This window comes from Haliaeetus albicilla, chromosome 10, assembly GCF_947461875.1.
Source record: "Haliaeetus albicilla chromosome 10, bHalAlb1.1, whole genome shotgun sequence".
NCBI lineage: Eukaryota > Metazoa > Chordata > Aves > Accipitriformes > Accipitridae > Haliaeetus > Haliaeetus albicilla.
Genome location: NC_091492.1, coordinates 10607115 through 10631032, shown reverse-complemented (window position 1 = coordinate 10631032; position 23918 = coordinate 10607115). Strand labels below are relative to the sequence as shown.

The following is a 23918-nucleotide window of genomic DNA, read 5'->3' as shown; positions in this document are numbered from 1 at the left end:
CTGTTGGTTCTAGAGGCAACACATGGACTCACCTGGTTTCAGTATGCAGTGAAAAACTAAAGTTAAGATGTCCTAGGAGGACAGTAGAAAACAGTGAGGTAAAGTAATTCTTAAATAGCAAATATGTATATGCTAGAAAAATGGTCTACAGCTCCTCCTCAGTTACTTACTGTGTCTCAAGATTATAGGGCCTTCACCCTGCACAGCATGCTTTGTTTCTCAGTAAGGGAAGAGGAAGTAAAGACATTAGTTAGGATACTATTTCACAATAATAAAACTAACCAACTTAGTTCGGCATCCAACCATGTTTGAAGCCTGCCAGTAAGGGAAGAATTAGGGCAAAGTCTTTATGCATGCCCCAACACCAGAGTTTCAACTTTTGGGAAGCACTGTGTGCCAGACAGTTATTCAGAGCAGAACATACACACAGGTATTCACAGTGTTCCTAGAGGACATATTTCTGGGCTGATGCAGTAAGCCTTTAGTCTTCCATGAGTCTAGATAGTTTAGAGGATTCACGCATTTTCCATTAGCAATTCTACTTTAGATATGGAAATAGAGTCACATATCCATAAATTTACTTCATCACTTCAGCACCAAGTGTTGATAGAGGAGACATATCTATCTGCCTCTTACATATGAGGAAGATAGGCAGAGGTTAACAAAATTTTAATTTTATGCCAGCCTCACCTGAAGAAGATAGCTCAGAATACCAGAAGGTACCAGAAGTCATTTGTTTATCCCACTGTATACACTTCATTTATTTTCCTTAATATTAAACTACATTAGTTTTTTTCTCCTTTGCCTCCTTCCAATATATGCTGCCTTGAATCTCTTTTCCGGATGGTTTCTATCACCCTTAAGAGTAATACAAAAATAGCTCATTTGTAATTTAAAGGTTTAGAACCAATTAGCCAAGTTATTGCTTTCATTTCATCAGCTCAAAACTTCTGTATATCAGATCACATTGTTCCAGCTAAGATCCTAATGAGCTAGAATTTCTCATTTTGGTGGCCCCTAAATTCTATTTATAGAGTCCTTTCCAACAATGAATTCATCTGTTCAGAAAACAAGGTCTGACTGTGCTCAAAAATAAGTTATAATGAGCCATGTCAGCAAATACTAGATAAAGGTAGTGCTGAAAGAGGGAAATTAATACTTCAAGCTCATTTATGATTTATGAGTTCAGGGTTGAAATGGAAGTGGCACATAATAATGAGCAATGGAAATACCTCTTGTTTGGAGAGTGAGGATGAATAGAACTTTGGGCTTGAATAGGTTATTAATAGGTTATTGATCTAACCTATTTCTGCTACAACAAAAAAAGAGCAAAGTTCAAAAACGGGTCAGCAATAAACTAAAATACGCTCTGTCAGCCAATAGCCAATCCTGCACGGCCATAAGGATATAGATCTGTAATCATCAGAGTCATGGGTATTGCATGTCTAAAACTGCGCCTGATTTGCAGTTAGAATGTACAGATCCAGGGGTTTCACACTCTTATTCCTTCTAAGTTTTTCAAGGAGAGGTCACTGGGCTCAGGACCGAGTCATAGGATGTTATGGCAGTGAAATCTTATGTGATCTCAGGGGAGAGCACAACACCGCATTTTCTACTCCAGGCCAGGGAATCAAAAATCCCATGGTTTTTTAGAGGTGCACATTTGCTTACTTTCTACTCTACCGGTTTCATCCACTTCTATGGCTCAGAGGAGAATGATCCTATTGACCAGTGCTTCAAGTGATCAGACTTCAGAGGCAATGCCTACATCATTGGCATGTTTTGTTTTAATTCAACACCATCTTGAAAATCAGAGCCACATTTTGACATGTTCCTAAGGAACGTGTCAGAAACATGCAATCACGCCTCTAATCAAGTTCATGGGAAAGCTCTTGAAGCAATCAGAATTTCATCTAGTTAAGTATAGAAAACCTCTTTAGATAAAAAAAAGTTTAAATGGACACACATTCATACCTCTCTTTTCTCTTCACAGAGCATAAAAATCACATTTTTGTATCACAAAAATATATTTAAAGTAGCAAGATGCTTGTACTCATGACTGTCTAGGATACTAGCTTGCCTACAGTTCTTGCTTTTCATCTGTAGACCAAATGACGGTTTTTAGATACACATATATAAAATACATAAAGCTGCATGAATCAGTTGGTCTGGTGAATACTACAACCTGTTTCAAATGTATTTAGTAATTTTGTTACATTTTTAACTAGATATGTAGGCTCCTACAACATTTTACAGTTTTTACAAAACATATTTGCAAAATACAACTTGAGGAAAGCTGTTTGATTACAGCTAAGTTATTTGCTAGTTTTTAATAAAGAGGTACCAACAATTAAGCTAAGAACATGCCATCAATAGCTTGCATAAATCAGCAGTTTCCACTCAAGTAAGAAAAAAGAATTATCACTTAGCTGGATTTCATTCAGTGGTATCTCCCCAAATTCCTACATAAGCACGCTCATACCCTACATGGAAAGAAGAGAGTGAGTATTGTGGGTGCTTCCTTTTTTCCATCAATACACATTGTCAATTAATTTATTCTCAGCTCCAGTTCCCAAGAAACAAAATTTACAAGTAACCACTCTCTTGCATGTTTGGTACCACTGCCATAATTTAAGTGCAACAGTGTCTGCGGAATAAGGACTTTAGGTACAGCTGCACGAATCCACACCTCTAAAGTTTTGAGGAAACATAAGGACAGCCAGTTTTTATTTTGGTACCACATTGGCATTTTGCAATAAGAATGTAACGTAAGTGCAGGTTCACCTGTTGCTACATTTACTGGGTTGCATTCTTTCTGTTGCTCTAATTAAACATCAGAACTTTACAATTCCTAACTTCTTCAAAAATGTGTAACAAAGTAATAGAAAATTCTTACACTAAGCTGAACAGATATCCATTACATCCATAACTGGGAAGTTTTTGAACTCTTTCAGCAACAGAAGTTTCACAGGAGATTGTTTTCATCAGCAGGATGAATAAAAGATGAGTTGGCAGGTGAATAAGGTAGAAATATTTATTACTAGCATTCACTGAAAATGACACTAGAATGCCTCCAAAAGCCTGACAGAAAAAAAAAAAAAAAATTTAACTCGCACTCCAGAAAAGGAAGTGAAGATAACTGAGTACGCCTACTTTTATGTCAGGTGGTTGGAAAACCACACAGAAATTGAAGTAAAAATGAAATTGAAATCCCTTTTTCTTTTTTTAACATAGCTGTAAAAGGGCAGCAATGTTGCATTGGTTTTGGCGTTTTTACAGAGGGTTCTACGCTCTTATCTGCGTAATGTCACCAGAGAAACTTTCAGACTATTGACTAGTGCGATCTGTTCTACTGTAGCCAAAGATTTGAAAGACACAGGGCTTACTATAAACAAAGTCATAATAAAATTAAATAAATAACCTTTTCAGCAGTGTTAGGCACATTTTTTGAAAAAGGATCAGGGTCATTAGGGAATTTACTTTCTACTAGTATCATAGTTTTAAAAATACAGCAATTATCTCTTATTCATAAACACAGCTCTGCAAATGAGAGAAAGGTCCTATGTACATGCCTTAGGAATTCACAGGGGATATCACAGCAAAGAAAACCACTGGCGAACAGTAAGTTTCTTAATGCATAGCAATATCAGAATTAGGGATGGATTCATAGATTTTATTTGCTTTACATATGCTTCCAAACAGTAAGAGATAACTATTTTTTTTGTTTAAAATAATATGATACAAAATGAGCCCCAAGCCTGGAAGGTTTTAATCATGACCTGATTCTTCTCTGAAAATCTAGCCAAATGACTAGATTTCACTTTTAATAGAGACCGAGCATAGCAAAGATCTGATTAGCAAATATATCAAGTGGGTTTGAAATCAGAACCTCACCCAAGTCCATGTGTGGAGCAAGTCCGTGGAGGATCAACTCTGTAACCCAAACACCGCAGCTTTTTTCTGCCCCACTACTGCCCATCATTTTAATTTCTCAGTTGAGTTGCCAGTACCGTCTGGTTATTTTACTTTCATGGTAAGTGGTTAGAAACAGAGACTCAAACATATCCCAGGCTGAAGTTTGGGATTAAATGGAAGGTAAAGTTGGTTTATGAGGAGGATGTATTACTTTTATCTGTGATAAGAAAAAGGACAAAAAGCAATTACTCTGCATCACCCAGCACTTCAGATCTTTGTTATTTGCTGTGCTATACTGCATTACTGTAACAGCAGCAAACAGTTGAAAAAGCTTTGCTATAGGACTGTAGGATCACTCACGTACGCACCTGGCTGAAACCACGTCCTGTCACACTAGAATTCCCTCACCTGCTGTGTGTAGAAGAAAGTCACATTGCCCTTGTCATATTGCTCTAAAAAATGCAATGTTGCCCCTTTTTCTTGAAGTAGTTGCCCAGAACAATAAATAGAAAATGAAACACCATGGAGTAATGGGAAGAGAAGAAAGAGAGAGGTGAGAGGTGGAAAGAACAACAGTGAGAATACTTAAGAGATGCAAGTTTTTGATAAGCTGCATCCAGTACAGGCAACTATGTCCAGAAGAAAGAACTGCAGATAAAAGAAAAAGAAAAAAAAACACAAAAAAAACCCCAAAACCAACAACAACAAACACCCCAAAACCTGCACAACTAAACAAACCTGTCCTGGTTTCAGCTAGGATAGAGTTAATTTTCTTTCTAGTAGCTGGTATAGTGTTATGTCTTGGATTCAGTACCAGAAGAATGTTGATAACACTGATGTTTTCAGTTGTTGCTAAGTAGTGTTTAGTCTAAAGTCAAGGGCTTTTCAGCTTCTCATGCCCAGCCAGCAAGAAGGCTGGAGGGGAACAAGAATTTGGGAAGGGACACAGCCAGGACAGCTGACCCAAAGTGGCCAAAGGGTATTCCATACCATGTGACGTCATGCCCAGTATGTAAACTGGGGGGAGTTGGCCTGGGGGGGATCACTGCTTGGGAACAAACTAGGCGTCAGTCAACAGGTGGCAAACAATTGCATTGTGCATCACTTGTTTTGTATATTCTAATCCTTTTATTATTATTGTCATTTTATTATTATTATAATTATCATTATTGTTTTCTTCCTTTCTGTTCTATTAAACTGTTCTTATCTCAGCCCACAAGTTTTACCTTTTTCCTTCCGATTCTCTCCCCGTCCCACTGGGGGGAGGGGAAGTGAGTGAGCAGCTGCATGGTGCTTAGTTGCTGGCTGAGATTAAACCACGACAAAACCAAACACTGATTTATTTCAGTCCCTCATCTTACTCAAGGATCCCAGCTGACAAAGAGGTTGAACCACCTCTGCGAACACCTATACTGAAAGTAGATCCCCATCTCCTCACAGCAGATCCCCATCTCCTCACAGCAGCAAGCTCCTCCGGGAGCATTTCAATGTCATTTCCAGACTAGAAGTTTGTCCAAACAAAAACAATTTAACCTAAGCCATAGTGTAGCCATGGAGCAGCTGTGGCCACCTGCAGCTTCTGAGCTGCACAACAGCAGGAGCTAGACACCCAGGTAAAGGTTGAGCAAAGACTTCCTCAGCTTAGGAAGCATCTTTTCTTCTTGTGCAATTGAAGACTCTTCAGGAAACTCAGACAGGTGCCTCTTGGCTTCACTTTCGTGTTCTTGTACCTAGCAGTGCCAGGACAAGGAGACTGTTTTCCACACAGCTTAACCGCTTAGGGTACTCGGGCCATTAAAACTTGGTTTTGGCAAAGAATTAAAGTTAATCAAACTCTTGCTCAGATTACCCAGTTCATAAGCTGGGAGTGCTAATAAATCACATAGAATTTTTAAGATGTGTGTAGGTAAGTGGTGGGGAGTTTTTCTCCATTTTCCAACAGCACCTGAAATTTATGTTACAAACACAAATGTAACAGCGAGAGAGACTTAATTCGTAACACAGCTCTCCTTTTGCAAAGCTCAGATGACATCTTCTGGCCAACCTCGGTTCTGCAGGTACGAAATCAAAGATTTATTCCGTAAAGCACTGAAATGAAAATCCTTTTTGTTAAGAAAAACACCACAGAACTGTGGAGCATGAATTAATTGTATAAAAGCCACCACAAAGCAACAAAGACCATTTCAGAGAGCATGAAGGAAAGCACACTGAACAAAAATGGAAAAGAGCATGTCAAATGCTCCACCATCGGAGCTCCGAACCCCCCTGAACTGACAGTAAGCTGCTGGTTTCTGATGCACTTCAGTAGGCTGCAGCCAGAAAGAACTGTTTCCACTGCTAGCATCTTTTGGCTGATTTGAGAGAAGTACGAAGTCAGAGTCTGAACCAACCCGCTCTAGAACAAGTCCTTACAGGATTGGCTCCAAAATTTCAGCAGGGAGGCATGAGAAGCATGCTTTATGATCCACTTACCTGCTGTCTAGGGTCCCAGTACCCTTTCAAGCATTGCTCGTTGACCACATTGTTCCCCTCTCCATTATTTCTAATTTGAAAAAGCTCACCAGAAGGCAAAAAAAGTACTTTTTTTCTCTTTAAGAAAAGTGTCCAGTTGAGTTTGCTTAACCCAAATAGAAACCATAATTATGCTTCCTTTCCACAACTGCTTGGCTCCCAGTCATCTTTTTCCCTCAAGTTGTTAAAGAGCTTCAGTGAAAGCATTCTGAGAGTCTCTGACAGCACAGGCTCAAAGAAGCCAGACTTGAGTAGAGACCCCACCGCCTGTTAGCATGGTGCTGTAGTGCAGGCCAATGGGCCATAAAGTCTCTGAGCAGCAATTAACTAGTGCAATAAGACATAAGACTAACTCTTACCTGACTGACAACTGCAGAGATCCAACAGTAGCAGTTTGACCTGGTTCTTCAGGATAAAGACAAATATTTAGTAAAATTTCAAGTGTTTTATTTGACGATACTACTTCTTTGAAGGTTAACCTCTCCGCAACAGATATAAAGAAGGAAAAACTTTTTTGTTTCCATGTCACACCAAGAGAAACACATGCCTTGGATTTTTACTCTTCTACTTTCTACTGAAGTATTAAGCCTGTGGTAGTACAGAGCACACACCACCAGCACGACCAATTGATATCTGACAAAAGCACAAGGTGTGCACAGTTCTCCTTTTAGTTCTCAGTACAATTATAGCTCTGAACAGAGAACCTCTGTTTGACTAAAACAATACCAAAAACCTCTTCCTCAAAGTTTAGACAAATATCTTCTTTTGGAAGAAAAAAAGAAAATTGTCCCAAATAATTTTCTTTTCTCTTTTACACCCCCCCCCCCAAAGACAAACACTTGGAATTAATGGAAATAAAATTAAGCCTCAAATACTAAGTACATAAACATTTGCCTGGCTACTGGTCTGTTGTAATTCAAGAATTTAATCAATGTTTCTATAGATATTGTATTTGTAGGGATTTTTGCATTACTTTTAAGACAATTACAACACATACTTGATGTGAATGTTACAATGATGTTTTAACTGCTGATGAACACATATGTGCATGTAAGCCTATCAAAGTTACAATATTTTTACGTAGATTGTCAAATTAACTAAAGCACAATTTGGATCTTTTGGCCAGTGAACTCGTGCTCCCTCTGCTGACTGGTTAATTTAGTGGAACCTCTAGTATCAAGATGTCCTTACTTCTATGTATTAACAATTATTTCCATTGTGGGAAAACCACAGAGCTACAAACACTCCAGCAAACTCACAATGCCTACTCCAACTATTTACTTTTACCCCAGCTTGAACATTTATGCTCTCTGACCTGGAATCTGGCATCTTTTCATAGGAGCATTCAGCAGAAAGAATGCCAGATTCCAGTACAGCAACCGAAACATTGTCTTTCATCCATTTAATAGAAATTAGTTTTAAGTGTGAAATGAATATTTTTACTTACAAAAACAGTAATCCCCCTCACTATTTACAAATAAGTTACCAAAACAAACAAAAAAACCTGCCCCCCCCAAAACTCCAAATACTTTACGGAGGCCTGAATACTTAAACATAAATAAGCATCATCATTTTAACCCAAGTCGTATTTCAACCCAAGGTTTAAGTTTTAGTGAAGAAAATAATTTTTTTTTCTAGTATTTACATCAGTGCTTAGCCTCAGATGTTTTACTTAAGAGTCATAATGACCATAATACCACACTTTGAGAGACAGAATTTGAGTGACTGTGGTTTTGACTATTGCTTCTCTGGACTGCTATGGAAATAAAGAAAACAAATGCCAAGCAGAACTATCATCTAACCTAAACCAAACAGACTGCCTGCAGAGATGTTTGTTCCAACATATTTTCAATATTGCAGGACTTGTGTCTAAATGTGCTATCAAATCTTCACATCATTGTGCTTGCAGGAGCAGATTAATGCATTTAGTTCCTTCATTTAAACATCGTTGATTCTCCCTCCAAGACACAAAATACTGCTTTCATTAATGCCCATTAGCTGTGTTTGCAGTTAGAGACGAAAATGTCTATGATCCAATTCAAACAGGTAGAATCACTATTTTCCTTATCACAAGTATTGGGGTAGGGTTGCTTTCACTGGCCTGCAACAAATTCCAGGGAGTATGCAGTTAAATCCGTGATCTGCAATTAAAAAGAAAAAAAAACAAAAACCCAAAAAAAACAACAAACACCCTCCCCCCCCCAAACCCTCTCTAACTAGTTGTTTAATGTTATTCTTTTCCACTGTAGGATAATTACAGCATTGCACAAACTGAGCAAAACTAACATGAAATTAGAAATAGTACCTTTCTTACTTTCAGACATGTTCCCCAAAACAATCATTATCAATTTGCAGTTGCAGTTACAACAATCCATGTACAATAACATATCCAGGAGTAATACTTATAATGACATAGTGCTACAATGACTCTTTCAAAAGACAACCTAGATTTCACCACTGGGTGGTGAAAAGAACAAAACAGCTTATTTTTATTTTATGACTATATACTAGCTGGTTTGCTACATTACTTTTTGCAGTTGCAGGTTTGTTCTACATCAAAAGTTTTCCAGATTATCTTCATTAAAAGTGTATCACTTCGTATCAGCTCTAATATGGTTTAGCCCCTTTGTCCCTCTAGCTACACTGTTAAGTAATTTCTCTGTTGAGAGGTAGTCTAGAAATGCATTCTTTTACTGCTTTATGTCTAAATTTCAAGCAATGAAGCATGTAACTAATCACACAGAAGGATCTGTAAGAGCGAACAAAACAGCCCACTTAAAGCCAAAAGGGTTCAGGAATGCTGCTGAAGAGCACTCCCCTCCTCACTCAAGTTGCCTTGTAGGTAGACCAGACCCCTCCCAAGGTTAACACAGGGCCTGACCTTCACTGCCTTTTTTCTGGCAGATGAAATCTCAAGTCTCCGCAGTACCAGCCTCAAGGATGAAGGCAGACTTTAAAGTAAGTTGAACCCAAGCAATGAGAATTTCAACAACCTCTGTAACATCTTGCACATACCTAAAGTCTTCCTGCAGCCCATCACCAAGATCTAAGCGTGAGATTTCTTGAGGCAATCCTGTTTTGTAGATATCAACGCCAACAGACCTACTCATTTTATCTGAAAAATAGGGCTACCTGCCTCCAGGTTGAACTGCTGTATGTACTCCAAAATGTGCTAGATGAAGAAAACTTAAGAGTAAATTAGTTTTCCAGAACAGAGGTTTTCTAAGGATGCCTTCAGTGATTGCAATTGTAGCACTGAATTACAGGTCAATCCTGAATAGTTAAAAGCATGAATATTTTTTAAAAAAGCAGCAATATTTTTATTTGCTCTGCTGCACTCATACAAGTTCTTACTCAGTAGCAACAGCAGTAAACAGTCCTATATTCCCAGTATGCACATTCTTGTGAGCAACAGTTACTGCTGTGCATAAACAAGGAAAAGAGTCACTAGAGAACAGCATATGTGAAATTTAAGAAAATACAGCTAATTTGCAAGCTTGGATTGGCACTCTAGAAAGCACAGAATAAAACAAAACCCTTGTAAAATACACAAAAGCATACATTTAGAGATTAGAACATATATTCATTAGAGAAAATAACTCTGCACCTATAAGGAAAACCTGGTATCCAAAGGCAAGAATAAGAGTAAAATAAAGATTAAACATATTTATTTTGGCGAAATATCAGCACTGTTATTTCACTCTGCTAAGTTAAATCTGAAGAGAAAGGTGTTCTCTCTTTTGCTGTATTTACATTTAGATGGATTTTTGAACTCCTGGATCTGCCAAACTTCATTTAAATTACAGTTGGTGGATTTGATGCACAGCACTTCGTAGATCAATACTTAATAAAAGGGTATATTCTTTAAGCAAGTGGAACACCTAAATGTTTAAGTCTAGTACTGTTAATTCCTACACAGGGAATCGTGAAGTCCCTCACATGTGTTTTAGCTGTAAATTGTCACACACATCCACACACAGAGTTAAGAGAATACGCATTCACACTTCAAAATAGTTGCAGAAGAAAATATGATTTTGTTTCCTAGCTTACAAAAAAGAATTAGGAAAAAAAATGTCTGACAATCCCAGGGCTCTTTGAACAGCCTTCTTTAGTGTTGTCTTCGCATATACAAGGCAATTTATTAAAGTATCTGACACTGTTACACCAAATAAAGGTTTGGTAGTTTGTTTATTTATTTAATTCAGTTACAGTGCTTCAATAGGATGCTACTCATTTCGCACAAGAGCATAAACTTTCTTACACTCCATGCAGCTACAGGTATTATCCATCTCTATTAAATTGTACGAGTCTCAGTGAAATTTGTCTCATTTGTTCATTTGGAAAGTTTTACCAGTGGTTCCCATGGAATCAGAACTGGGTCAGCAATCTTTAGTTCAATTACATTTCAGTAAGCTTTTATCAAAACATGTTTATTCAGTGTGTACAGACCTGGAAACCCAGGGAACTTGCACCAAACTCACTTCTAAAAAGTTATTTTCAAGACTAGTAAGTAACAAAAAGATTTAGGAACTTCCAGACCATAACACTGGTAGCAGCTTGACTATCAGAGAAAAACAATAATGGTTTCAGTATCAAAGTTGGCTAGTGGTATAGAACAGCAGCAGTTCAAGTCTCTATTCATTGTTTCTGTAGTAATTTTCAATTGTTTCTGAATTAAAATACACCACAGTAACAGTGATATCATCTCTGTACATTCTTGCAAGGTCTTCAGGCAGTGTTAGCATTGCAGCAAGTTTCTCTTGGTCCACCTCCCCATACTCATTACTTCCAATTGCATGCCTTATTAAATGAGTAGCTATGTTCTGGTCAAGTGAGGCAATGCCTCTGTTTTTCCTCTGAAGTAACAAGCTGTGCATATAACCCAAATTAACTGGTTTCTCAAAAGCCAGTTGTGGTTTCTGCACATTAAGCTCTGTAAGGTGCCCAGCAACAAGTTTTACAACCTTCTCATTACTTAGCATCTCCCATAGTCCATCCGAAGCAATAACTAGAAACTTATCCTTGCTTCTTAATTTGTGGTATGTGACTTCAGGCTCTGCAGTTAAATAAGGGGGTGTATGGTAGTTTGGAGGAACGTACTGATAAATATTTAAAGACTCAACATCACAGCTATTCTCGAGAACACTGTGTTGCAATTCTTTACTCCATTTTAATTGCACGTCTCCAAAAGCTCTGGAGGGCATGAGAATCCCCAGTAATCTGTCATTCACAAATAGGGTTTTCTCCTCAGATCTAGGATGTTCTCTCTTCAGTCTTCTAATTTCAAATTCATCAAAGGCATTGTGGTCTCGGGTCAGAGGGAGAGTAGACCACGTTCCGTCTTCTTCATGAACACCTAAAATTGCTCTGCAATCACCAGTATTTGCAACATGTAAGTGAACACTGTCAATGTGAGCTACACAGGCTGTTGCACCAGAAAAAGCTACTTGAAGGGCAATATTCCTCATCAATTCATTTTCCTGGGGAGCCTGAACTTCCAGTGATATATCCGAGTCTAACCGTTTGAATGCACATATCATGGCTTCTTCTAAACTAAATCCTGGCTCGGTGTCTAGGTCCAGTAAATGTTGCCAGTAAACCCGGAGGTTTTCAAAATATTGTGAAGTTATTTCTCGATACTCTACATCATTTGGATGCTTGTGCCACTGCAGAATAGGCAGAACTGGTTTCATGCAGTCCACAGCAAGCTCGATCTCTTCCAAGGTTTGCCGAGACATGAGAGAAACTGCTATATAATGGAGCAGTCTCTCACTTACTGCCTGAGCACACGCAGAACCTGCATGGCCATCAAAGACTCCAAACATCATCCCTTTGGTCTGCAAGCACGTGGCTGCACTTCTGCGGTCTTCAATAGGGGTGTTGGATGCCAACTGGTTACTTTCAAACTTCAACACAGAATTTGCATTTTTACCATTCAAATCCAGTATTTTATGGGATAATTCACCTGCTCTGAGTATATCATTGATTTGTGATGGAGACAACTGGAAAGAGAAATGTTCTTCTTCGGTGGAAGTGTGTCGGAATGCTTTTTTTAAGGAGAAAGTATTGTCTAAGCTGCAGCTCCCAGCAGGGTAGAGACGTGTTTTGGAGAAAACAAGCTTCCATTTTATCTTGTTTCTGTTTGGGATACAGATGGAGTACAAACGTCCTTTTCCTTGTAAAACAATGCTGTTTCTTGCTGAGCTTAAGATCCAGGATGATACAGTTCTTGACATTATAAGTCACTCCACAAATAGGAGCACCTTCCTTCAGTAACACAGAATGTCCTTACAGCCTGTAATATAAGAATAGGAAAGGTATAAAACTTAGAAGGTTCACAAGAAGCTTTCTATATAACAATACAAAAGTAAGTCTAGAGCTCACAGAAATATTCATAACTTTTTTCTAAAAAAGACCACTATAGATAGAGGCATCTTAAAAGTGATATAATTTCCATCACTGAATTATAACCTTAGGATATGACTGCCCCTCTCCAGCTAACTCATCAGAAAACCTACTTTTTCTTTTCCAGGCATGTTTTTCCTCATTGTGGCAAGGCTAAGAAGAAATTCCAACATTACAAGAAATGTAATTGTAAACTGTATAGTGAAAAGCCTTGTCTAACATGACACAGAACAAACAGATCCAACAAGTTAGAAAATAGGAACTTAAGTGACAGTTAATGTGCAACTTTAAAAAAGCCTGCTAGAGTACAACTCTCTTAATACACTCTAAATAACAAAACCAAGAGAAAATCAGTACTCAAACCCTCCAGAAAAACTGAAAGATGTGGCAAATTAATGATTTATATGAATCGCCATGATCCTCACATCTCGAACAAGCTAGTCTACCTTTCCAATTCTGTTCCAGCTTGTAAGCTTGACTGTTCTTTTTTTTTTTTACCTTCAAGGTCTTAACCAACCTTCACACAGGTAGGATTTTTTGCGCCACTGAAGGCAGATTCAACTGCTCTTAATTAATGCATTTATCAGAGCATTGTGCATTTTGATGCAGTGAAAGTTATAGCACAGTTACATTGACAGCTTTTACAGGTTTACAATTTGGATTGTTCATTTGGAGTGCAATTAGAACAAGCAGCTGTGAGGAGCTCTGCTGCCAACAGCACTAAAACCTAGCGTACCTGAACAGCTGAAATTCTTCACTTGCCATGGGGAGGTCCATCATATTGTCTCCTACTTTAAATAAGGTATTCAAGCTGTGCAAAATTGCTAAGTACAACCAGATGCTTACTCCACAATAGAATTTTGCCCCATGGATTTCAAAAGGTAAATGGAGAGCAGCACTGCAAATACAATTACTCCCAAAAGATCATGCTAGCAGCCAGTTAGAACAATACAGTTTTCTGTGAGCTCTGAACCACTCTCAGGCAGCCTGTAGCACCATGTGCTCTAGGTCTCAGGCCAAAGATGCTACATACTACTGCAATATTGGGTTTTTTTCAGCAGGGCAGTTCATGAGAAATAACAAGAAGCCAGCCCAGACAGCTGCATGAAAGCCTTTCAAAGAAATCAGCAGGAGCTAAAAACAAATTTGAACTATTCTAAACAAAAGACCTACTGATACAACCCAAGGACTTTACTGAAGTCCCATTTCAAAAGTGTCACAAAACAATTCTGAAGTGTACCACAGAAACACTGTTGGCTTAACAACAGAAAAGAGTAGACAAGCCATTCTAACAAGGACCCCACCGCTATAATTCTGGGGACCCTATGAGGACACAGCATAATTTTACTACTGATGTCAGGAGAGCAGATGGAAAAGGCAAGGCAATGCCAGTTCATTGCTCAAGGCTCGCCTGCAGTCTCCTGGGACACCGGCAACTCTCAACAAAACTGACACCTTTTGTTGTACCGCAGAGGGAACACAACCAAATAAAGCTAATAGGAAGACAGCTGAGTAACCCCAGCATCAGCTAAACCCAAAAAGCACCAACAGTGTAAGACAAGCCTTTGTGCTTCTTAACCCTTCCCAGGCTGTTCCCCATCCTTTTTTTTCTTCTTTCTCTTCCCACCCTTCTGAGCCACATAAGATTGAAACAATGACAATTTCATGTTCTTCACTCAAAAAGCCAATAGAAACAGCGTTTCAAACAAACTTACCCTGTTCGAATCAGCTGGCTGACAGACACAGCAAGGTGGTGTTTTTTTTCCTAGAAGCAGAGTTGCCTAATACCATTTAGACATGTGTTTGCCTAAGGTCAGGTAGTATCAATCAGTCCTGGAGCACATTTCTGAACCATCCCTACTCACTGTCCATAACTACAATTTTCACATCCTCAGGTTCCTACCCAGTCGCACTGTTGCAGACTTCACTGCTTCTGCCCAGGACACCCACCTGCGCCCAATAGCCACCCCAGCACAAGCCACGTTAAAAGACGGTAGCAGTGCTAATAAAAGCGATGTGGTAAAGACCATTATGTAAGAGCCAATTACATAAACCTTACTCTCCCCGCCTGGCACACCTACCACTTCAGCACCAAACAGGGCACTTCCTCACCAGCTGAATTCGTGTAACCACTGAAACCCAAACTGCCCCCCCGACACGGCCCGCTCGCTGCTGGCAAGTCGGGGTACACACTGGGGGCTCACGGAAGAGGAACGCCCGCTTTTTCCAAGAGAATAACAGCTATCCGTTACATTCAGTTTTACAGTCCCCCACCCCCCCCATATTCCCCTCACGCACTCTCCCGACACTGCCCACACGCATCAAACCCCTACCCCACCCCCCAGCTCCTCACCTCCCCGGCCCCTACCCCACACCGCCCCCTCACTGACCCCACACCCCGCCCCGCATACCCCATCACGCACAGACCCTTCCCCTCACACCCCGCCCCGCATACCCCATCACGCACAGACCCTTCCCCTCACACCCCGCCCCGCATACCCCATCACGCACAGACCCTTCCCCTCACACCCCGCCCCGCATACCCCATCACGCACAGACCCTTCCCCTCACACCCCGCCCCGCATACCCCATCACGCACAGACCCTTCCCCTCACACCCCGCCCCGCATACCCCATGACGCGCAGGCCCTTCCCCTCACACACCCCCGCGGACCTTTCCCCGCGGAGCCGCCCCACGGCCTTTCTGCCCCCGCGGCTCCCTCCTCCCGCTGCCGTGAGGGCTGCCTCGTCAAGTCAGGCCCGGCTCCGCTCCCTCTGCCCCGTGACATCGCCCCCTGCCCGGCTCAGCCGGTGCCACGGCGGAAGGGCGGGCGGAAGGGCGGGAGGCCCCCGCGGCCGGCGCTCCCCCGCGCGGCTCACCCTCGCGGCGGCGGCGCCTTCTTCCCGCCTCCCCCGCCCCGCTCAGGCGGCTGCTCGCCCCCCCACACCCCCCAGCCCGCCCCGCGCGGCGCCCCCGGGCGCACCCACCGGCCGCAGACAGCCGCCACGCGACCCCCGCCGCCTGCAGGTTCCGGGCTAGCCGGCGCGGCGCGGGCGGTGGGAGCTGACTGACAGCCCCGCCGCCCAACCCGCGCCTCCGACGCCAGAGCCGCCCTGGGCGCCGCGCCCCGCCCCGAGTAACTGCCGCGGCGGGGGGCGGCACGCGGGTTCCTGTCAGGACACGGCGGGACTGATGAAGCGCGTGGAAGCGAGCCCGGCCTCCCTCCCGCCCGCGCGCCATGTTCTCCTCAGCGCTTGCCTTGGCCCGCAGCAGCTCCTCCGCCGGCAAGCTCGGGCGCAGCCGCGGAGGGGGGAGGTAAAGTTCGCTCCGGAGCTGCCGCCAGGCCCAGGGGTGAGGAGAGATCCCCGGGGGCGGGGATCCGGAGCCTCCCGTCACCTCAGCTACCCCGCGCTCGGTCAATGGAGCCGTACCCTTGGCTGCCTCACGGCGCCGATGAGGTGCTGAGGGCGGGCCGGGCGACCTCGGCCCTGCGCTTCTCGGTTTCCTGCGTATTTTTAAGCAGGATAATAACGTGAGCAGCAAAAGCAAGCGGATGAGATGTGTTAGGAAAAAGAGCATCAGCAAGATTTTTTTGTTTCCCCATTAAGAAAGTTCAAAAAACGTTATCCTCTTGAAGGAGGGTCCTTAGGATGTTTGTTTGGTTTGTGCCTTTTAAAATACAATTCTACACTCTTCTGTGCTGAGGCCACCAGCTGATGAGGCTCAAAATCCCAAAGCCCGTTTGAAAATGATAGGCCATATAAATTATGGAGAACAAAAAGGCTTATTTTGCTGGCTCCCCATTTTTTTTTTTCCGTTTCATATATCTGCTTGTTTTGGTTAAAATTTCTACTGAGTGGTTTTATACCATGTAACAAGACAAGAAATTGGCCCCAAATGCATGGTGGTTAATAAGTAGTTACTGCATATTATGGATTGGTTACTAAGTACTCCTTCCTTTAACCTGTAATAGTGATTTTGCAAAACCCGAGTTGACTCGTCAAGAGGCTTTGATATTACCAGTGCATTTTTTTATTCTCCTGGCTTCTTACACTGAAGCATTTTTCATTTAAATAATGTGTTGCAGGTATCATAGATGAGATAAATGTGTTCCTAGGTTATCTGAAGTGGAAGGATGTGCAATCATCTTCGTGAGTCTGAGCTTTCATTTGTTTCTTGTTTTATTAATACAATGAAACATAGTTTCATGACAAATGGAAGAGCAAGAAATAAAAATAGAAGGTCACCTTAAAGAAAAATTTCAGGACAATATTTTAGCACACATGAAAAAATTATCTTAAGTTTGACATAATTATTTTATTTGTCTGACAAATATGCTGAACTGAAAGACGTCACCCACAGCAGGCCTCACCTGCATCTCTCTGCTTTGCTCCGCTGCTCAGGTACACTAACAGTAGTTTCTGGGTCTCAAGGCACTCTTTATTCTGGCCTACCAATTTTGTTCAGCTTCAGTACTGTTCACAGCAGTGATAAAACCTCATACAGGAGCCTGAAAGCTAACTTGACTGCTCTGAGTCTCCTGTGTTCTTAGCATGTTTAAATGGTTCTCTTCAGCTGAAAGCTATTACTCACATGTTCATACAGTAATAGTAATTTAGAAAACGTGGAAATGAAGGTGAAACATTTAAAAGTCCTGCAGAAGATGGTGTTGCTTTCATTCCATATTTTCTAAGCACAAGAAGGAATACCATATTGAAGGCTTCCAAGAAACTTAATGGTTTTCAGTGTTAATATCCAGTTCTTGACAGGACTGGATATTAAGTTGAATTGAGATTTAGATTCTGCTTTGCAGTGTTTGGTTATGCTGATGAACCAGAGTGATACACAATTAAAGTTAAAAAAAGTAGAAATGCTACTCTTTGATATGATTTGAGGAAAGAAACAGTATGGCTCAGGCTTGCAGTATTTTTGCCTTCAGGAATATCTAACTAAAATGGCAAGTTTCTGTGGCAACAGTGGCTTGGTTGCCATAGTGCTCCATCTTCTTAATTTGCATTGAAAAAATTATAACTCAGGTTTCTTTAAATAAAACTAATTTTTTTTTTTTTTTTTTACTTCCCTGTTTAGAGGTGAGCTAAAGTTCAGTATCAAATGTCTTGTGCCAGGAGAAACTTCCTACCATTATTTAAAAGCAAATGAGTCTAATTCCAGGGGCATTGTATTAAGGTGCAGTGATAGGTTAAAATGTAGCAAATGCTATATTTAGATTTTTTCAGGGTATAATTTTATCTGTTGACTTGTACAGTCAGCAGCTCTGATTTTCTTTGCAAATGCATTTTTGTGCTCATTTTTATGTTGCTTGTTTAGGCCATGATCCAGCTCCTGTGAAAGTCAATGACAGTTTCAGCAGACTTCAGTAGGTTTCAGATAAAGTGAAATGTTTATTTGAGCCTAAAAGGTCCATTTGAGAAAGGCCATTGGATGAAACAGGTTGCAATAAGGCCACTCAAGCACATGGCATCTTTACTTCTGACCTGAAGTTACTGAAGTGAAATGTTTATTTGAGCCTAAAAGGTCCATTTGAGAAAGGCCATTGGATGAAACAGGTTGCAATAAGGCCACTCAAGCACATGGCATCTTTACTTCTGACCTGAAGTTACTGTCTCAGGAGTTGCTAAGCAGACAAATCCTGCCAGGTATTTGAGACAGGAGTACATCGCTTAAGTTAGTTCAGCCAACTTATATGTTTGTATGAATGGAGAAGTGTGAGACTATGAAAAAGACTTAATTAGTTTCACTGTATGTTCAATTTGATGTAATTACTGGATGCTGTTTAGAGATGTAGTCCTATTCTCTCCCAGAACCCAGCTCTTCTGTCAGATTTAGCTATCACACGACCCTACAGTAAGTCAGGCTGTCATCAAATCTGACAAAATAATAATTTTTCAGGGGGAGTTGTAATCCAGCTTCCTGCGTGGTAGTGTGATTGTTAGATCAAATGTAGGAAAAGAAGACAAATGTGGAGTGGGGAGGGGTACTACTGCTTCTGGTATCAGTTAGTTTGAATGAATGACACTTGAACCCATATCCTTAGGCTGCATGTTTCTGGATATGGGATAAAAAGAATGGAAAAGCTAGTGCTTCCTTCTTCTCCTGTGGTGTATCTTAGCAAACTTTTGGAGTTACAATATCACTTACTGGATGCTTATTGGAGAATTAGGGTTCCAAGACTGAAGGAAGGGGAGATATATTTTGGTAAGCGCTTTGGGGGATTACCAAAATATTAACAAATTGCTTTATTTCTGCTTATATTGCATACCTCCCATTGCATACAGAGGCTTGAAATAAGCCTGGGTTTACCGTTTTGTGATCTTTTATGACTTGATTTCATTTTAGATTCTATGATGATCTTAATATTAAGGCAAAAATTACTGTTATTATTCAGTATCTTAGCTATACCAAGTTTCTTAGCAAAGCATTAAGAATGATCTGAGAAGAATAATTAGCTCAAGATTAAATTACAATATACTGAAGATGCTGACGCCATCAGAGAAACAATTGCATTTGTTCTACTTCATCAATTCCCAAAATCTCTTTACAAAGACAGAAGTAAATGACTTTGTGCAGCCTTTGCAAAACAGATATATTTCAGCAGCCTGGTCTGAAATTTAAATGTTTGTTCCAAAAAATTAATGAAGTATAATAGAAGATGCACAATCTTATATAGCTGGAGTAATTCAAGTAAGTTAATACAGAAGTACCTACCTGAATTATTCAGTGGTAACAGAGAATATTTGCACAGTGAGGATTTTCATACACAGAACTGGAGGTAGATAACGGCAAAACCGATAAGAAAAGCTGACTTCTTGGGAGACAGTGTGGGGAGGTGTCCCACAGATTGTAAAATTTGCTTGAGGGTTTTAGCACCTAGTATTCTGCTTTGAAAAGAGCAGCAGCCAGCTCAACTCTGGGAACATCTATGTTGCTGAAAGAATTGTAGTTAACTGAAGTTCAGATAACTGTGGTTCCATAGTAACTAGACTCCTAACAGCACTATATGACCCTTTCTCTCTAAAAATACAACACTGTCTGGAAGAAATGAAAAATATAGGAGGCAAAATACATCATATATATGCATTGCTGCAAAATGGCACATGAAAGTCTACTTGGTATAGCTTTGACAATTTGGGATAATGGGGTCTTTAGTTGAAGTTAAGAAATAGGCAGAATGTATCTAGGAGATGGAAGAACAGCCATTTCTAATTTTTCATGTCCTTTTATAAAAGGACGCTAATTCTGTAACTAACTGGACAGGGAAAATTGAAGTTTTCCATCTGACTTTCCTTACACTGATACTGCACTCTTTGGCATTTCCTTTATTCCCATGGAACATTACTTTTTTTTCCTCCCCTTGTTTGTTTGGGCAACTGGCTGTGGCTAGTTTGGTGCAATATATACAGCTTCTGCTTCCAGAAGCTGCAAACAGATGTCCATCAGTTATTGCTGCCTTCACAGCAGGTGCCACGATGGATTACTTTCCACTGACTAATTGATATTCATGAAAGGTGTGGCACTTCTAGTGCTTTGTAAACATTTCTTGTTATGGGGACACATGAAGAACAGAACCATCAAATAAGCCTGATGTTCCTAAGGAAGCAAGTTAAAAATCAGAATCATATTTCTAATAAATAACTAATTCTTTCCCAAAAAGCTGACTAGTAGCAAACACAATTTGAATCCAAAGAAAATAGTTTACTAGAAGTTTTCCTGAAGTGGAGAGAAAGACTTAGTCTAGTGATACACATTAGAAAATAGCCATAGCTCCAAACCCTTTGGAAACTTGTGAATAACCATCATGCAAAGGAAGGTAGGTCCTTTGAATGAATTGAATCTTTGATCCATCTTAGAGAATACAGATTGAGTCGGAACTTGCCTTTGCACAAAAAGCACAACAGTCTACCTACCAGCTTTTTGAAAGAAAACTAATACAATGCCAGTCCACAAAACACTTGGATACTTTCCTGCTGAGAGCCTTTAAAAATGTCAGCTGTTTATGTATTTTGCCCTGTGAATAGTGACGTACATTTCATTTGCTGTATATCATAGTTTGACTCTTCACGAAAGGCAAATTAGCACCTTAGATGCAGAGATCCCTTCTTATAAACAAAAAAAAAAACATGAATGAGACTGGGAAAAATAAATTTCCTCTAGGTCTGTTAAAGCAATTGCATTTTCCTAGTTTGGTTGCAGCAGATTCCAGTCTTTGACCTTCCTATATAATCTAAAACAAATACTCAAATGCTAGGAAAGAAAACAAGCTGCAAGAAATGTCAATGAACAGAGGTAAACACAATGAACAACTGTAGGAAAAATGCCATTCCAACTCTCCAACTTCATTTAACCTCTGCTGTTACAGCAGAGGCTAAGCAGTGTGTCTATATATGAAGTTGAAGGGGTTAAACTGAAGATTATGAAGTTAATGTAATTGGACTGGTGCAAAGGCCTATCTAGTTGCTGTAATTGGATCTGAACTCCACATATATAATTTTTACCAGCCATTGCTTACAAAATGGTTCAAGTTAAACTGAAATACATGTTCAGTTAAGGTTCTTACCACTGTAAAAGTGAGTTTAAATTTCTTGAGGACAGCTTACAAGTGCAGGAAAGTCTTCTGGCTTGGTATGAAGTGCTCATGTGTAGAAAAGTAATTATATTCCTTTCCTCCCCCTCCTCCTTCCACTTTCTTCCCCTCCAACAGATGAACAGACTGAGTTGACTCCTGAATTGCTGCATTTAATGTTCCACTATACTAATGTGAAATGAAGTGAAATGACAGTTTGCATTATTATATTGCTGTTCACAACTTAAAGTGAGGGGCTGAAATTTTACTAAAATTCAAATGTAATGCAAGTAGTGGTATAAATGGAACATCAGAGGTATAAACATTCTCTGCCTTACAGCTGTGCAAACTGGGAATAGTTCTGTTAAAGTCAGTCAGGTTTCATCAGTGTACTGTAGTTTCCTCAGGGTGAGTGAGAAAAAAATTGAGACCCCAGCTCTTGCAGGCAGCATAGAGCAGCGTGCTTTGATACACAGTGTCTTTACTAAATGGACACTTTTGCAGGCCGAAGGAATTCAGAGAGGAAAACAGCTAATCTGAGGTATAAGATAACATCTCTTTTTTTTCAGGCTTATCTCTGCTTTTTTCCTGAAACACTCCCTTTTTTATCTTTCTGACCTTTGAACACCACCAAAAGCACCATCTGGTGACAAGGTACCTTGCAACACTTTTCCTCTGATGCTTATATTTGTGTTAATTCACACTCATCATGAAATTTATCATTATAAATCACTGCTAGATCATACCAACTATATCACTGAAACTGCCTAAAAATCTTTGTTTGCAGAGGATGGGGAAAAAAACCCTAAGTTGAACCTTAACTTTAGCTGTTAAAGTTAAAAAGTTAAAAGTTAAGATAGCATGCGGTTTACCAGGCAGAGGATATCTCCACTCTATCAGTGAAAAGAGGAACAAAAAATTGTAACTGATTTATTGAGTTTCTTTTGTAAGATTGATTCTTATCTGATAAAGGAGTTTCAAGGACTGTGTATGTAGAGCCAGCACAGGGATTTCCATTACATTCACCCATACCTTTAAAAGTAATTATTGTCAAAGTTCAATTCTCTCTTCTGTTGTATTTTGACTGAATTGGCCTTAAAAATTGTTTTAAGCCTTGTGGTAAGAAATGGAAGCAGACAGCCACTAGATGGCATTTTTAATCTAGCTTTTTACAGCTGTGCAATTTCAGTCACTGTCCTCCCGTTCTCTCAGTCATGACAACTGTGACCCTATTACAAGTTAAGCTAAATCTTGCTGGAGTAGATTCAACTGCTATTTTTCGTTCAACATAGTTGGTAGAAGATAAAGATAGCACATGTTCTAGAATTTGAATGACCTTGATGGAGGAGCTTTGCTGAGCAATGTTTGTGTGCAGAGGAAGACAGTTCAGAAGGAAAACAGAAAAAATGAAGTTTCTGCAAATCCTCAAAAAGTACTGATGCATAGCACAGGTATTTGGCCCTATGAATTACCTTTGAGGGGAACATTTGTACTAAAGGTGCTAGCTAGAATACCGTTAGGAGTTCAGATAAGCAAATTGGTAATAGTTGTTTGAATCCTACGGTCTAACAAAAGGCAGCACTTCATAAATTGATGGTCATGTCTGTTGTGGTTTAACCTCAGCAACTAAGCACCACGCAGCCACTCACTTACTCCTCCCACCCAGTGGGACTGGGGAGAGAATCGGAAGGAAAAAGGTAAAACTCATAGCTTGAGATAAGAACAGTTTAATAAAATAGAAAGGAAGAAACTAATAACGATAATGACAATAATAATAAAAGGATTAGATTATACAAAAGAAGTGATGCAGAATGCAATTGCTCACCACTCACCGACCAATGCCCAGTTAGGTCTCAAGCAGTGATCCCCCCCCACAGGCCAACTCCCCCAGTTTATATACTGGGCATGACATCACATGGTATGGAATACCCCTTTGGCCACTTCGGGTCAGCTGTCCTGGCTGAGACCCCTCCCAAATTCTTGTGCCGCTCCAGCCTTCTCACTGGCTGGGCATGAGAAGCTGAAAAATCCTTGACTTAGTATAAACACTACTTAGCAACAACTGAAAACATCAGTGTGTTATCAACATTCTTCTCACACTGAACCCAAAACATAGCACTATACCAGCTACTAGAAAGAAAATTAACTCTATCCCAGCCGAAACCAGCACATCTGTACATGCAAGTACCAAAATGTAGCTCAGATCAAAAGTGGAATTATTAAATAACAGAAGTTTGTACTGTTATAGTTAATATCTTCTGAGGGCTTCAAACCATACTATAAATATAGTACACAGTCCTTGGCTTTGATTATCCTCATCTCATGGACAACAAGATAAAATAATGTTGGCAAAAGAAATAAAGGTGTTCTTGCTATAAGGCTCTCAAGTTAACTATATTTCAACCAACATATTAACAAGTCAAGAATCTGTATAAGGAATACAAATGAATATGGTTCCTTGTACCTCTTCCAGAACATTATTACTAGAACTTTGCTAAATGAGAAC

At 40.2% G+C, this 23918-nt stretch overlaps 1 protein-coding gene across 5 annotated transcripts; it reads right to left on the bottom strand.

Annotated features, from left to right (window-relative positions):
* Positions 1-10595: 10595 nt before the first annotated feature.
* Positions 10596-15928, bottom strand: PDP2 (pyruvate dehydrogenase phosphatase catalytic subunit 2). 5 transcript variants are annotated; one of them, XM_069793436.1, is made up of 3 exons: positions 15819-15867; positions 14547-14638; positions 10596-12721 (listed from the first exon to the last, which is right to left on the bottom strand). In XM_069793436.1, exon 3 carries the CDS (start codon positions 12660-12662, stop codon positions 11061-11063), a length of 1602 nt encoding a protein of 533 aa, XP_069649537.1. In that variant the 5' UTR covers positions 12663-12721; positions 14547-14638; positions 15819-15867; the 3' UTR covers positions 10596-11060. The 5 variants fall into 5 exon arrangements, with proteins under 5 accessions (XP_069649537.1, XP_069649540.1, XP_069649539.1 ...); XM_069793439.1 differs by lacking the exon at positions 15819-15867 and adding an exon at positions 15505-15703; XM_069793438.1 differs by lacking the exon at positions 14547-14638 and having other exon boundaries at positions 15819-15928.
* Between the last annotated feature and the right edge of the window lie 7990 nt (positions 15929-23918).

Excerpts from the sequence above, each read along its gene's own strand:
- PDP2 (XM_069793438.1), bottom strand. The coding sequence starts at position 12,662 with ATGTCAAGAACTGTATCATCCTGGATCTTAAGCTCAGCAAGAAACAGC.